General features: G+C 36.9%; 1 protein-coding gene across 1 annotated transcript; it reads left to right on the top strand.

The window, feature by feature from the left end:
* Positions 1-3674: 3674 nt before the first annotated feature.
* Positions 3675-4419, top strand: LOC100254702 (uncharacterized). Its single transcript, XM_002265547.5, has one exon. The coding sequence runs from the start codon at positions 3726-3728 to the stop codon at positions 4236-4238; it is 513 nt and encodes a 170-aa protein (XP_002265583.1). The 5' UTR covers positions 3675-3725; the 3' UTR covers positions 4239-4419.
* Positions 4420-15748: the final 11329 nt, after the last annotated feature.

The following is a 15748-nucleotide window of genomic DNA, read 5'->3' as shown; positions in this document are numbered from 1 at the left end:
GAAAAAGATAAAAACCAAAATGTTAATGAAAAGATGGTGAATGATATTAAAAGGTTTTCTTCCTTCTTTTCATAAAGAAAGGTAGAAAAGTTCAGATAAGATATATTCCTACTTTAATTTTTTTTTTTCTCAACTTTTTCATAGATAAACCAAATAAAAGTATTTTTGACCTAGGGCTTGAGGCAATGGCCATATTCTGTTGATCACCCATCGGGCAAAAGGCCAAGGGCTAGTTATTTGACCATTGATGTATTAGTAGTGTATATCTTTAATAGGAGACACAACTCTTTAACAAACTAGTGTGTCTCACGCTGCATATGCATCCAAAAGTAACCTTTTAATAATTGCTTTATGTGCCAGTGTAATGAATTGCATCCAATTGTATAGGTATTATTTGCTCTGAGGCCAAATGCATCATCACAACTTCAAAACGGATCTATGTGGTTAAGAGAGCTTATACTTATATAACCCCAAGAATTTTCTCCTTCATTCAATGTGAAATATCACAATCAACCTCATTCACTCTTCATACAAACACAACGTCCTTTTTGTGTCTCATAGGATTGTTAGGTCAAACAAACTCTCACACCAGGGCTATGAATCAATTCTGATACCATTTGTATTGACTCACATCCAACCATGTAGATATTATCTGCTCTAGGCCCAAAAGGGGCCCTCATGACTTTAAAATATACTCATATGATTAAGAGGAACTCATACTTATATAACCTTAAGAACTTTCTTTCCTATCCAATATGAAATTACAGATAGCTAGACATCGCCTTTTAGTACTGGCAAAGCCAAAAATTGTCAAGTAGGGTGAGGGGTTAATTAGGAACAATTGTATCCTTGAAAATTATTTCAAAATTTTTTTAAATATGAGATAGTAAAATTTTTTTTAATACTTCAACATTTTTTAATTAATTTTTAAAAACTATTAAATTCTCAATATGAACCTCCAAAAGTTCTTATATTAGAAGTTATTGCTATTTTTTGTTTTAAAAAATAGAAAATAAGAACTACATCCGAACATACACTAAATTAAATAATTCGATGTCTTTGATATTAAATGAAAGAAAAATATACATTATATCAAATCATTCAATTAAGACATGAAAACATAAATAAATAAAAAAGTTCAAAATTTTATAAAAACATTTAAAACTTTTGAAGGAATTAGAAAAACAACAAGAATTTTCATTGGAAAATTTTCAAGAATTTTCGTAAATTTTATAGGAAAAAATCTTGAATTTTCTTAATCAATTAAATGATTCCTTTAAATAACTAATATAAATCAATTAAGAGTGATGAAATTTTTGTTGAAAAATTATCTATAATATGGTAATTAAGTGTCATTGTAGATTAACTGTTATTTAATTAAATATTAAATCCAAAATGTTTAAACATCTCAAAATTGATGAGAAACCATCATTTAAAAAAACAAATTATTTAATAGAACATCCAACACAAATTTTAAAAAATTACAGAAAATAAAAAAATTAAATAAATAAATAATAAAAAAATTAAATTAAATTTATCAAAAAAATGAAAAATAAATTAGGATGTGAGAGAGGAAAAGAAAGAGAGTGAGAGAGAGGGGGGAGGGGGTATTGGCCATGTGTCGCCAACGTGGGTCTTGTAAACACTTGAATTTATCTTAACATAACATATGCTTCTCTCTCAAACATTGGAGATACGAGCCCAAAAAGGAATGGTGATACAATATATTTTATATTAAAGCATATCAGATATACTTTATCTTTAGTTTATGTGCCTCTAATTTGTTAGGGGGAGAGTACCATCTTTTAAAATATAGATTATAGGTATACTCTTCTCATTCAAGTCATTTGTCACATATGCTTCTACCAATATTGTTTCATTATCAAACTTATAACTCGATCAGCTGATGTAAGGTAGTGGAAGATGATGTGTACATCAATCTTGGTTATCTTCTAAGGGCATTGTTGTATTTCTATCTTGAAAAATTTCTACATGACTTCCTTTGGTTTCCATTGGTATTCAATATCCTAGAATCTTTAACTTAAAATTAGTTTAACACCTGCTCAATGACAAGCTTAAAGTCACTCTAAACCTTAATGTTTTTTACTTGCAGCTTGAGTGTCATTTGTTATTCCATGATAAATGATTTATACTTTACTTCATCAAACTTTATTTTCAATGTTCATTCTAGAATTATCTTATTGGGACTCATTAAAACAATCACCATGCCTAATCTTTTATGCAAAGTGGATCCATCATTCGGGAGGTTCCAAAATCACTCACCGATTTAGAGTCCACCCATTTTAGTCTTCACCTATCTCTATTGCAAAATCAATCAACACCTAACTCTTTATTGCACATTTATGCTTATAGAGAACCTTGAATTCTCCAAGCTCACTTAACCACCTTATTCGTTTGCTTAACATGTCAAGATTCTATAGTACTATTCTCAATGGATGCTCCATTAAGATTGTCATTGTATAAGTTTGGAAATAAGGACGTAGTTTTCCTACATGGGCAAATGTTTATTTTCTCCAAGGGTGAGTACATTGTCTCTACATCACTCAGAACCTTGCTCATATGATAAATTGGCAAATGTAACTAGTTATCTTCCTTAGTAAGAACAATGGTTGTGCTAGATGCCACCAAGTATAAAGAGAGCTTCTCCCTAACCATAGAAAATGACAAAATTAACAATGTTATGACGATGTCTTTAGTTGTTAAGAGGCTTCGTCACATCTAAACGTCCATTCCATACTATACTTCTTACTAAGCAACTTTGTAGAATGGAGAACAACTATATGAGCACTTTGAGATAAATTTGCTAAAGGTTGTTATTCGATCAATTAAGCATTAAAGGCCCTTGACTTTCATGGGAAAGGACATTCCTAATATTATTTGTATTTGCTCTAGATTTACATTAATCCCTCTTTAGCTTACTATGTAACAAAAAAATTTCAACTCTTGATCCTAAAAATGTAGTTATCGGGGTTGAGTTTCACTCCAAATTTCATCATAATGTTAAAACTTGCCCTTTAAGTCCTACTAGTGAGGCCCGCTCCTAATATGTTTATTAAATATTATTTCTATGTTAATATTAAGGATTTTTATGAGTGTAAGTGAAAACTAAAAAATTAGTAAAAATCGATAGAAGTTAACCAAAAACATAAAAGCAATTCGATTTTCAACTATCATAAAGGTCGATTCAATTTGGGAACCATGAAAACTGACTTGTTTAATTTGATTTTCAACAATTATAAAGCTTGGACAATTTTAACATTATTGAAACCGATTAGGTTAGTCTATTTGAAAATTTCATTAACCAACACAATTGAACTAAATCGATATTTAAAACTTATATTTTTATGATTTATAATTATTTAATGATTTATTTAAATATGTTGATCCTATTTTGGACTAAATATTTTAAATATATTCCAGACTTAAAATCTGGATGAATTTTAAATAACTTTTAAAAATCAATTAGGTTGAAGACTTAAATTTGACTTGTATTTGGTGTACTTTGTAAATTAATCTTAATTTGATTTAAATTTAAGTTTTAATTAATTAACCTGGAAAATTATATTTTATTGTAATTTTCGTCTTTTTTTTTTTTAATTTTTTTTAAAAAATTTTGTTTATTTTTTTATTTTTTTATTTTTAATGTCATCTAGTGTACAAGACCACGGAGGAGAGAGAGATCCATTTTCTAACACAGAGCGCCAATGGCTCCCAAATCAGAAACCCTAGCAGCCGACTCCACCACCGTTGCTACATCCATGGATCCAATCTTCCACATCCTCAAGGTCCTCCCATTCAGCTTCCTCCACCCGCCGCGGCTCCGCCTGAAGCTGCCGTCGCTCTCCCTCCCCTCCCCCATGACCGTCTACGCCCTCCTCCTCCTCACTTACTTCATGGTGGTCTCCGGAATCGTCTATGACGTCATCGTCGAGCCTCCCGGCATCGGCTCATCCCAGGACCGCCACACCGGTGCCGTCCGTCCCGTCGTCTTCCTTCCCGGCCGTGTCAACGGCCAGTACATCATCGAGGGCCTCTCCTCCGGCTTCATGTTCGTCCTCGGTGGCATTGGCATCGTCCTGATGGACCTCGCTCTGGATCGAAACAGGGCGAAGAGCGTGAAGGTGTCGTTCGCCTCGGCCGGCGTGGCGTCGGTGGTGATTGCGTATGTTATGAGTATGCTCTTCATTCGTATTAAGATCCCAGCTTATCTTCATTGATTTGGTTGGTGATTGTGGGTTTAATCTTATGATTAGATTTGTGAAATCAGGAGTTTTTTTTTTTGTATGTTATTGGATGTTTTCCGATTTAGTAGCAGTTACAGTGAGGTTGTGGATTTTGTGATTTGGATCTTCGTATGAGTATATATAAATAGGAAAACGCCATATGGTTGCTAATTAACTGATGGAAAGTAAAATGAATTAACAATTGAAATGTGGGTGAATCTTCTCAGAACACCAAACAGTGGGTAAGTGGTTTTTAATGAGAATTTTGATATTGATCACTGATAGACATGCATTAAAACATGTAGTCATTCATTATGTTCTTCATTGGCATTAAGATCGCTGCCTATTTCATTGATGATTCTTTTGTTGTTATGAATGAATTTAGGGAATTATGGGCTTTGACTTTTGTCTGGAATGTGACCTTTTTCTATATATAAATTTAGTAGAACACCGAATGGTTGGTGGGAACCTCTGGAAAGTAAGACAGAGTTAACAAATGAAATGTGGGTGGAATTTAGTTGACACATTTTTAGTTTTATTTTAGTTTTTGGATTTTTAATCTTATGAAAGAATTTCTAGAATGAGATTTTTATTTTTATTTTTATTTTTTATGAAATTGAATATGAGGTGATGGATTTTGTGATTGTGAGATCTGCTTATGGGTACTGGACATTAGAGTATGTGATGCAAGAAACATGAGCTCACTGCCTTAGATTTTGTTACATAGGAAATGCTCCTATTCTTCTGCTTGCAGGGGTTTTCCTTCCTCTGTTTTGAGAGCTCAATCTCTGTTTGGATTTTTGAGTTGGGCCTCTTTGGCAGCTTTTGGGGTGTTGGTGGGATCCTAGTTTTGTTGGATAGAAGAGGTCTGTAGAATTTGGAAGGGGACACTGTGGCTTATTTGATGTCTTGCACATTTAAAAATGTAGAGACTAGTTTTATTTGGGTTTTGTGGACCTTGGTAGGGAAGGGATGGCGGTTCTGAGACAAACTGGAAGCCATTAGAGGCGTTTGGGAGACCCTTGGCTTCAGGGAAGGGAGGACAACAGCACATGAGAAGAGAAATTGTTCTTGCATTTCTCCATCTAAGAGAATATTTTCAGGTTTCATTTGTTTCTTTGGTTTGCTGGATTTGCCATCAGTTTGAGGGAGCTCTACAGGGTCAACCAATCTAGATCTACTTTGAATGTTCCAAATTGATCAGTGTAATTATTTTTTATTTATTTTAATCTAATGAGAAGGATCACTTCTGTATGTTAGTCAGTGTATATTGCCTAGGCCAGTTTCAGATCACGTATTTCCCCTCCTTGGTAGTGATGGTTTAAGATGAGGCAAAAGATTCCATTTAAATTGAAAAGATGTAGGTGAAAGTAGAGGATGGAAAATGTGGAGCGGTTCTGCAAGGAAAGAGAGCACATAGGGAAGAGGAAGATAGAGTAATTTGGACACAGTCAAAGAGTGACAAGTTTTGGGGAGTTCGTTATCTTTCTTGGTGGGCATTATATGGAATTCATGGGTGCCGCCAAAAGTGGGTTTTGTTGCTTGGGAGGCCATGTGAGGGAAGATATTGGATCAATTACAAAGGAGGGAGTTGAATTAGGTGCTATGGACTTCTTTGTTAGCAGCCTTTGGCTTGAAATGGGTGTTCTAGTTTCAATTAGAAATCTCCCTCTTGAATGGAAATTTGAGATGCTAGATAAGAAGAGCAAAGTAGTTTGGCATATGGCTTTGATTTGCTTATTTTCATGTATTTAGAAAGAGCACAATCGAAAGATTTCTTTATTAAATCACTATTTGAGTGGTCTCATGCTTCATTGGAAATGGAGAAACCCTCTGTTTTGGATTTCTTAGATGCTCTTCCTTGTGGTTAGCTTGCCTTGTTTTTGTAGGCTAACTTTGTTTATGTTTGGTGCTTGTTTTGGGATGTTTTGTGCATACTTCTTGTATGCATAAGGTGCACCCTCTGTTTTTGGCATTTCTTAATATATGTTTTTGTTTAAAAAAAAGAGGAGACAGTTTTTGACAGATGGATGTTTCCTTTGTTATAACAAGGAAAAATCCATTAATCATATCCTTATTCACTATGTCAAGATGAGGGTTTTATGGCAGATGCCGTTTTCCCTTTTCGATGTGTCAGGGGTGCTATTCTCAATTAGTTAAAGAGATCCTCTTAGGATGACATGACCCTTTCATGGGTTAAAAAAAGAAAAAAAAGGACACGTCAAGCAGCTCCCATATGCATTTTGTTTTGCACAGTGTGGAAGAGGAACTAAAGATTGTTTGAATTCAAGCAGCAATCTAACCAAAGGCTGAAAGCATTCTTTGTAATTTTTGGTCATGGACTAAGATGTTTATGAATGATGGTCCTTTGTCTTTGATTAACTTTGTCGATTGGTTGGATTCTTATTGAGGGTGGGGATGGTTTTTTGTAACCCCTCTATTCTTTTGGTTGTGCCTCTAGGTGATCATTGTATACTGCCTATGTTTCTTTGGAGTGCCTTGACGGCTTTTCTATTTTATAATACTCTCCTGCTTTACCTATCCAAAGAAAAGCATAGGGATTTGAAGAAAGAGTGAACTAGTATTGGAGAGCCATGAGGCGCAGTGATCCTAGTTTCTGGATTGCTTGAAAGTTAAAAAGTCTTTGAAGAAGATTCTGAACAAGTGGAATAAGGTAGACTCCAGAAAAGTTTCTGTTCACAAATCTTGAGTGCTTGAGAATACCAGGCAATGGGATTAAATGATTGTGAGTCTTCCAGAGGTTGATCTGGGATGCAAGTGGCTGGAAAAAGATGAACCTAGGAAGTCAGAGTTGGAAGAGATTAGTTGGCATTAGAAGTCTAGAGCCCTTTGGTTTAAAGACAAAGATTGAAAATACCAGATTCCTTCATGGGCTAGCTAAGGGCATAGAAGATTTAATTGTATTTGAGATTATCATTTTCAATGAGGAGGAGATTGATTTAGAGATCCCTCAGCATTTTTCGAGGCTCTTTAAGGAGAGCAGGGATGGAGACTGAGGTTTGATGGGTTAAGCTTCAGATTCACTGTCAGAGGGAGGCTTCATAAAGGACGAGCTAGTGGCAGTCCTTAGTGAGTTGAATGGAGATTGGGCTCCCAATCCAAACACTTTAATTATTGCCTTTTGGCAGCATATTTGGGAAGCTCTGAAGGGGGATTTGATGGCTGTGTTCTATGTTTCAGAGAGGTTTCATAGCTGTAAGTGGTTATGGCAAGGGATCGACTTTCTGCTTGCTTGTTCCTTTTTGTGATGGAAGCTCTCAGTAGACTGGTTGAGAGGGCTGTGGGATGTCATTTATTCCAAGTGTTTCAGTGGGGGCTGAGGAAGGCTTACCATTTCTCACCTGTTATTTAGGCTAATGACTCCTTCCATTTTTGTGAATCAGACTTAGGCCAACTGGGATACCATAGATGTGGATTACTTTGTTTTGAGACTCTTTCTGAACCAAAGGTTAATGAAGATAAGACTGAGCTTACTCTTGTGGGTCATGGCAAATGTAGACCCTATGGCTGTAACCTTGGAATTGCAGGTTTGTAGGTGTCTACTTCTTGCCTTATCCTTTCTGTGGGAGCTTCGTTCAGGGCCATGTTGGTGTGATATACCCATGTAGAGAGAGACTCAAGCAAAGATTAGCCATGTGGCAGTATTCCTTCTCTAAAGGAGGTAAATTACTTTGATTCAAAGAATGTTTTATAGCTTACCAATGTACTTCTTCTCTACTCTCATCTTGCCAACTTTGGTGTCATCACCTGGAGAAACTTCAAGATGTTCGCACACTTTCTTTTGAACAGACAAAAGTTGAATTTTGGTATGACTTGTGGTATGGCAACTTTCTGCTTAAAGTGAGGTTTCCAGAGTTGTTTTCTATTCCTGGATATAATGAGGCCTCAATAGCTACTTTTCATGTTCACCCAAAGGTCGTTATGTTTGGGACCATTGTGAGGGATTTTTTAGGATCGAGGAGCACATAATTCTAATCACCATTTTAGGGCCAGAGGTTGCAGGCTTGCAGCATACCTGCTGGGTCTTGCTTGTGCAATAGGAAGGTGGAATCAGTTGATCATTTATTCATTGCCCAGTTTCCTGGAGGCTTTAGACCATGGTGCTTGCTGTATTTCAGATTGATTGGGTTCTCACTGGTTGGAATGAAGAATACCTGTTAGAAGAAGAAAGCATGAGAAAGGTGTGAAGGACTGTTCCTCCAAGTTTGGATATTTTAAAGGAAGTAATAGAAGGACCTTTGAGGGAATGGAATGCACAGTTTACAAATTAAAGAACCAATTGCTGTTCTTTCTACTGGCTTCGAGAGAGGGTGGTTCTACTTGAAGGAGATGATCACTCATGGATTTCATTAGTAGCTTTGGGTAGCATTAATGGATAAGGACATCTATCATCTCTTCTTTTTTGTCCTTGAATGTTTTGTCTGATTAGGTGTCATCCAAGTATATTTCATGTGTACCTAGGTTACTCCCTGTCATTATTTAATCTAATTCCATTGTCCATAAAAGAAAGACTAACAGGCTGTTTTCTGTGGTTTTTGGGTTTATGTGTCTCTTGGGCCACTTCATTTTTCTTGTGTCCTTGAATTTGAAGCTTATTATGTGGATGGTAAACTGATATTATGAGAATGGAAGGAATTGAAGACTTTGAAGGCTGTCTTGGATTGCACATACTCAAAAAAGCCTTTGTGCCAACTATTTGCTGTCAGTTGCACACCATGTCTTGTCTTTCCATACTTTGTAGGACCATTCTTTTTGTTAAATCGTCCAAGTGCCCACATTTTTCTTTTAAAATTATATATGACAAGTGCCGAATGCTGCTTATTCTGTGTTATTCTTGTCAATTTAAGAGGAAAATGTGCTCCCATGGTCTTTGTCTAGTAGAATTTGTGCTTAGGCATGTGTTGGTCTGTGGACTGAGTTGAAATCTACATTATGGAATGAAACAATTTCCTTTCTTTATTTGCTTCTTTTGGCCAAGGTACATGCTTCTTATTTGTCAATGGCAGGAAGCATTTTGTATGAGAAACTGTATCTATTTTTGGCATATGATGCATTTTTCATTCTCCATGATTCTTTTGTTTTAATTTGTGTTGGAAAAATCCAGAGAATAAAATGGTCTCAAGTGCTGTGTTTTGTGGTCCAGAATCTGAATCCTTATCCGGGAGAGATTTGGATTCCTGTGCACAGGATGCCTGGGCAAAGGCAGGTAAAGTTGAATTTGACCAGGGGTTCTAATATAATTTTGCAATTTCAGACTTCATTTCAGAGTCTGAATACATGTGTTCACATGGAACATGAATTAACCCTATTTCTTGCCGTTTGTTGGTCAAATTTCTGATCATTTATAGTGGTAATCTGCATATAGGATCCCAAACAACAGATCTAGCTGTGTCTGCATTGGGTTCTGATTTAGAGTTGTGTGGCTTTTAATTGTGAGTAACTTTGTTTTCTTGTATAGAGATTTATAAAAGGAAAATATAACATCCATGCTGTCCAACAAAGAGAAATTTACTGTTCGTGGTTTAAATATGAACTGTGGTTATGGCTTACTTATTGCTTCCCAAATTTTTTTAATGTCTTTATTGATAGACATTATTAACTCAGGCCCTTAGCTAGGGATGGATCTTGTCATTGTTGATCTGTTAAATTCATGGTTCCTTTAGATATACGGATAGAAGAACCAAACTTTGTCAGATAAATTTGGCAGGCTTCTTAATCTGGTTGTGAACACCTTGAATATAGATTAGAGGTCGTTTGTGATATGGTTTAGTGTCAGAATGTGCCCTAGTCTTGTTGATAGCTAAGTCCAATTCCCTTATGTGCAGTTTTTCTTCAAAAATTGCCACCACTCTTTGCCCCCCAGTCAGGATAATTTCAAAGCCCAAATTTCTCCTTGGTTGTTGGGTTGCCCAGAAAAAGGTTGACACTTATGATATGCTTAGATAGAAGGCCTTAAAAGGGCTTGAGCGCAGACCAGTCTTCAATATACGTAAGGCTGTGCAGAGTCTAGGGAAAAAACATTCATACTAAAGGTATAAGGATTATTCTCCTAAGTGTTGAGTGGGTTGTTTTGTTCTAGAGGATATTGAATTCTATTATGCATGTTTCCCATTGCCATTTTGGAGCATCAAGTGAGTCTCTTTCAAAATTTGTAGCATCTTTCTTTCTTTCGTTTTAGCATATATGTGAATATGAAGAACAATCTCTGATTATTATGGTAATTGACCCAAATCAATATTATGCCATACGAGTATGGTTGAGAGTAATTTAATACTTGGAAGCGTTTTTTTTCCAAAGGTTGAGTGTTTGGTAAAATTTTTTTAAAAATTTATTGGATGATTATGTAGTGATTTTGGATTAGTATTTGGTGGGTTTTGTTTTCCAATATTATTTTGTTGATATATGCTGCATTAATTGAAAAGATTTGTGCATACAACTGATTTAGAAAGAAAAGAAGATTTTTTTTTTTTTTTTTAAAAAAGAAAAGAAAAAAGGGAAACACTGAGTTCTTACATGGGATATTATAACATTGCAAGCTTCAATGAGTGAGTGTCTTTTTCTTGTAGATTTTTAAAATGAGCATTGCTACTCAAGTGGATGAAGCTTCTTAAATTGCTTTGTTTGAATGCACACTTAATATAAATGTCGTTGCTTTTTATATTATTTGGAAATATATATATATATTTTTAAATTAAGGGTTTGCTTGGTAATTGTTTTTTAAAACAACTTTGAAAAATAGTTTTTAAAAACAATTTTTAAAAATTGTTATTTGATTTTTGTAAAACAAAAGTCTATTTGAAATTCTAAAATATTTTTAACTTATTTTTAATATTTTAAAATATGCGTTAAAAATGATCGTTATGTCTAGTGTTTTATTTTTAATCACTTTACGTGTTTGTATAATTATTTTTCAAAATAGCTTTCAAAAAATTAGTGGAAACAACACAAAATAATTAAATAATGTTATGTAAAAATATTATATTTTTTATTATTAATAATAGAAAACAGTTTTTCGTTGTTATACGTGTTTTTTATGTTCTGTATTTTGGAGAATATAAAATTATTTTTAAAAACGTTCCTAAACAAGTCCTAAGTGTTTGATGAAATTTTAAAAATCATGAAATGATTTTTGAATTTGTGCATCATGAGAGCTTCTTCCTAAATTTTTGCTTATGTATTCTATTATAAAATAGCAACTTAAAAATAACTTTTTTTTTTTTTTTGTTTACATCCATACTTAAAATAATTATTAATAAAAGTGTTAGAGTAGAAGTGTTATCAATCAAAATATTATAAGGTAAAACCACTTTTTTTTTTTATAAATGAGTGCAAATATATTAAAGGGCGGAAAGCCACAAAACATACAGGTAGTATACACAACATCTTGGAAACAAAAACACATGAACAAAAACCTCACCACCCCTTAAGGAATGACAAGCCATTTCAAAAAACCTAAAAGTGAAGAGGACTCCTCTCCCATATACACCCTAGCCCAACTCCACAAATTACATACAAAAGAATTTTTCAACTTCTGTATAGCTAGAGGGCCCCTCCTAAAGGCTAATCTATTCATTTCCTTTCATACCGTCCAAAAAATACACAATAGGGTGGAATTCTAAATCTTTTTCCTCTTCTTCCCTACAAAGGGGCCCTTCCAACTAAGTAACACCTCTTTGACTGTCTCTGGGAACAACCAATGAGCCCCAAACAAGGTAAGGACAATCTCCCAGAGAACCCTGACCACTATACAGTGTAAAAGAATATGATTTACATTTTTCTCTTCACAACCACACAAAAAACAACAATTTGGAAGGTGCCAGCCCCGTCTTTGAAGCCTATCCAAAGTTAGGATTTTCTCCTACGTGGCCTCCTAAGCAAAAAAAACAACTTTGGTTGGAACCTTGTCCACCCAAATGCTCTTTTTCGGGAAGGTGATGGCACTAGGGACTGCCAGCAGCTTATAAGCATCCCTAATCCGAAAATAACCGTGACCCCCTCATTTCCATATTACTGAGTCCTCTTCTGAAGAAATCCTCAAGTCCCTTAGCATATGAAACAACTCTCCTATAGCATCCAACTCTCAATCATTAGAATCTCTGGAGAATCTTATATTCCAACCTCCTTGACCAAGGCTAGAATCCCACATTTCATTGACCGAAGCGTTCTTTTGGACCGCCAAGGCAAATAGCTGGGGAAAAGTTTGGGACAACACCTCATTACCACACCACTGATCAGTCCAGAAATTAACCTTGGTCCCCTCTCCCACCTTGAACTCTATGTTATCCCAACACCAATTCATCTCCTTCAAAATCTCCTTCCAAACCCCCACTCCAAACGTTCTGCGAGCCTCATTAGTTCTCCAACCAAAACCCTCATAGCCATACTTCACCCTGATCACCTTCTTCCAAAGGATTTATTTTTCAAAGGCAAATCTCCAAATCCATTTGCCCAACAAGGCCTTATTCAAGAGATCAATCTTCCGAATGCCTAGACCCCCTTTCTCTTTTTAGGTGCACACCACCTCCCGATTGATTAAATGGATTTTTCTTTCCAAGCTTCCCCCTCCCCAAAGAAAATCTTTTTGTAATTTTTCGAGCCTTTTTGCAACTAGCTTGGGCATTCGAAAGAGAGACAATTGGTAAATAGGTATACTGGCCAAATTACTTTTAATGAGGGTAATTCTCCCGCCCTTTGACAAATATTGTCTTTTCCAAAGGGCTAACCTTCTTCTCATTCTTTCTTCCACCCCATCTCACATAGATGAGGCCTTGTGATTGGCTCCAAGAGGCAGCCCCAAATAAACAATAGGAAGAGACCCCACTCTACACCCTAACTTCACTGCCAATCCGTCAATGTCTTCAACCTCCCCAACCGGAATTACTTCGCTTTTAGCTTAGAGAGGTTAGGTGATCTTGCCTTGCTTCGCAGAAAATAATAGTATCATCAGCAAATAGCAAATAAGACACATTCATCTTCATTCCCCCCTTTCCTCGAAGACTACAACCTAAAATGAATCCCCCATCAACAACCCTTCTTAAAAGCACACTTAGCACTTCCATACCCAACACAAAAAAGTAAGGAGAGAGGGGATCTCCTTGGCGCAGCCCCCTAGAATTGGAGAAGTAACCTACTGGCACCCCATTGACCAGAACAGAAAAATTTGCAGTTGAAATACACCACCAGATCCACTCCATCCAATGAGCTCCAAAACCCATCTTATGCAAGACCTTCATGAGGAAATTCCAATTAATGCTATCATAGGTTTTTTCAATATCCAATTTACAAATCAACCCTTTCTCTTTACGTTTATGCCAGAAATCAATCACCTCATTGGCTATGAGCGAGGCATCCAAAATTTGTCTTCCTCTCACAAAAGCATTTTGGTCCACAGAGACCACCTTATCTAAAACCTTTTTCAGCCTATTGGCCAGCACTTTGGCCAAAAGCTTATACAATCCCCCTAGAAGGCTGATGGGCCTGAAGTCCCCAAGGTCGTCGGCCCCACCTTTCTTTGGAATGAGGACTAGAAAGGTAGAATTGAGACTCTTAGTAAAATATTTCTTATCAAAAAACTCCTTAAACAGGTCCACAATCTCGTCCTTCACGAAGTCCCAGCAAGGTTGTCAAAAGGCCACTGTGAACCCATCCGGGCCTGGAGCCTTATCTCCATTCATTCCCATCAGAGCATAATGGATTTCTGCCTTAGTGAAGGGCTGCTCCAAGCCTTCAGCTTCATTATGGTTTAGACTTTGAAGATGCAGCCCCTCAATATCAGCTTTCTAGGCTGGCTCATATGACAACAGCTGCTAAAAAGCATTCACAACCCCCTCTCTCACCTCTTGCTCCTCCTCCAACCACCTCCCATTGATCTTAATTTTTTTCCAAGGAGTTATTTCTTCGATGGGCATTGGCCATCCGGTGAAAGAACCTTGTGTTCTTATCCCCTTCCTTAAGCCACAGCTCCCTTGACACTTGTCTCCAATGAGTTTCTTCCAAAAACACCCACTTTTTAAAGGTTTCCTTAGCTTCTCTTTTCAGCTCCATCTCACCTTCTGTCAGACTCCTTTCACTCTCCACCCCATCCCAAAATTCAACTTGTTGAAGGGCTAAGTTTTTATTAACTTCCAGCCTTCCAAACACATCCCTGTTCCATCCTTTAATTTTTTCCTTCAAGACCTTCATCTTTGTAGCCAATCTAAAACTGACCCTCCCTCTCCCCCCTCGACCCCTACCACCAACCCCGAAGAAGATCCTTTAACTCATCAACTTTAAGTCACATGTTTTCAAACCTAAACGGGAAAGGGCCCCGCCTGAACCCACCACCCTTCAACAAGATGGGAAAGTGATCAAAAGTGGGTATAGGTAACCTACTCTGGACAACCCTACTAAAGTGATCAAGCCAGTTCTGGGTCACTAGGAATCGATCCAATCTAGCCCAAGATTGATTGTTCCTACCCCCACTCCAAGAGAACATCCCCCCATTGCATAGGAAGATCTAGGAGCTCTAGTTCGTCAACAACCTGAGCGAATCTTCTCATGGCGCCAGTTAGCCTTTCCTGATTGCTCCTTTCCCTTTGGGAGAGGATAACATTGAAATCGCCCCCTAAGCACTAGGGGTCATCCCAGATGCCCCTTATAGCCCCTAGCTCTTCCCATAGAATCTCCCTATCTTCTTTAGAAAACGGCCCGTACACTCCTGTGAAGATCCAAGCATTCCCATATTCTACATTCCTAAGCCTACAAGAAATTGAGAACTGTCCCATCTCCATCTCAAGAACCTCCAGGGTTCTTTTATCCCAACATATCAAAATCCCTCTCGCAGCTCCCTGAGCACCCATGGCGTCCCAATTAAGAAACCTCCTAGAGCCCAAACTCCTCACCAAACCATCTGTCATTGACTAAATTTTCGTTTCCTAGATACAAAACAAGTCAACCTTCTGGCTTCTGATCATGGCCTTAATCACTTTTCTTTTAGAGCTATCGTTAGCTCCACGCACATTCCAGCTCAATAGTCTTATCTTCATTGGACTTCCATAATCTAGCACCCTCTTCCTTGCACATCACACTTCTTCTTCCCCCTTCATAATTGATGGAACATTCAAGCCTTTTCAACTCCCTTTCGAATCTCAATTTCTTCAGGAGAGTTTTGCTATGAACTCTTTCCCTCATTTTTCTAATTTTGACCAGAAACTCCAAAATATCTTTTTCCAATCCTCCTGTCGAAAATCCCAAAAACTTGTTGAACCTAGCCAGATCACTTTCCTCCCAGTTTCCTTCCTCCCATCCTCTACCTTCTTGTGGCATAGACCGAGCAAGGCACAATGCCTCTCTGCTCTCTTCAATGCTGTCAGTACTGACCTCTATCAACTCCCAACACTTAACCGCTTCCTACTCTGTAGGCCTAGAAACGTTACACAATCTATGTGTAACCCCCTGGGTTAAGTCCAAGCCAGCCCCAGAAAGGTCGTAATACTCCCCCAATG

This window comes from Vitis vinifera, chromosome 11, assembly GCF_030704535.1.
Source record: "Vitis vinifera cultivar Pinot Noir 40024 chromosome 11, ASM3070453v1".
Classification (NCBI taxonomy): domain Eukaryota; kingdom Viridiplantae; phylum Streptophyta; class Magnoliopsida; order Vitales; family Vitaceae; genus Vitis; species Vitis vinifera.
Note: the sequence above shows the minus strand (reverse complement) of the source record. Positions and strands in the feature narration are given on the sequence as shown.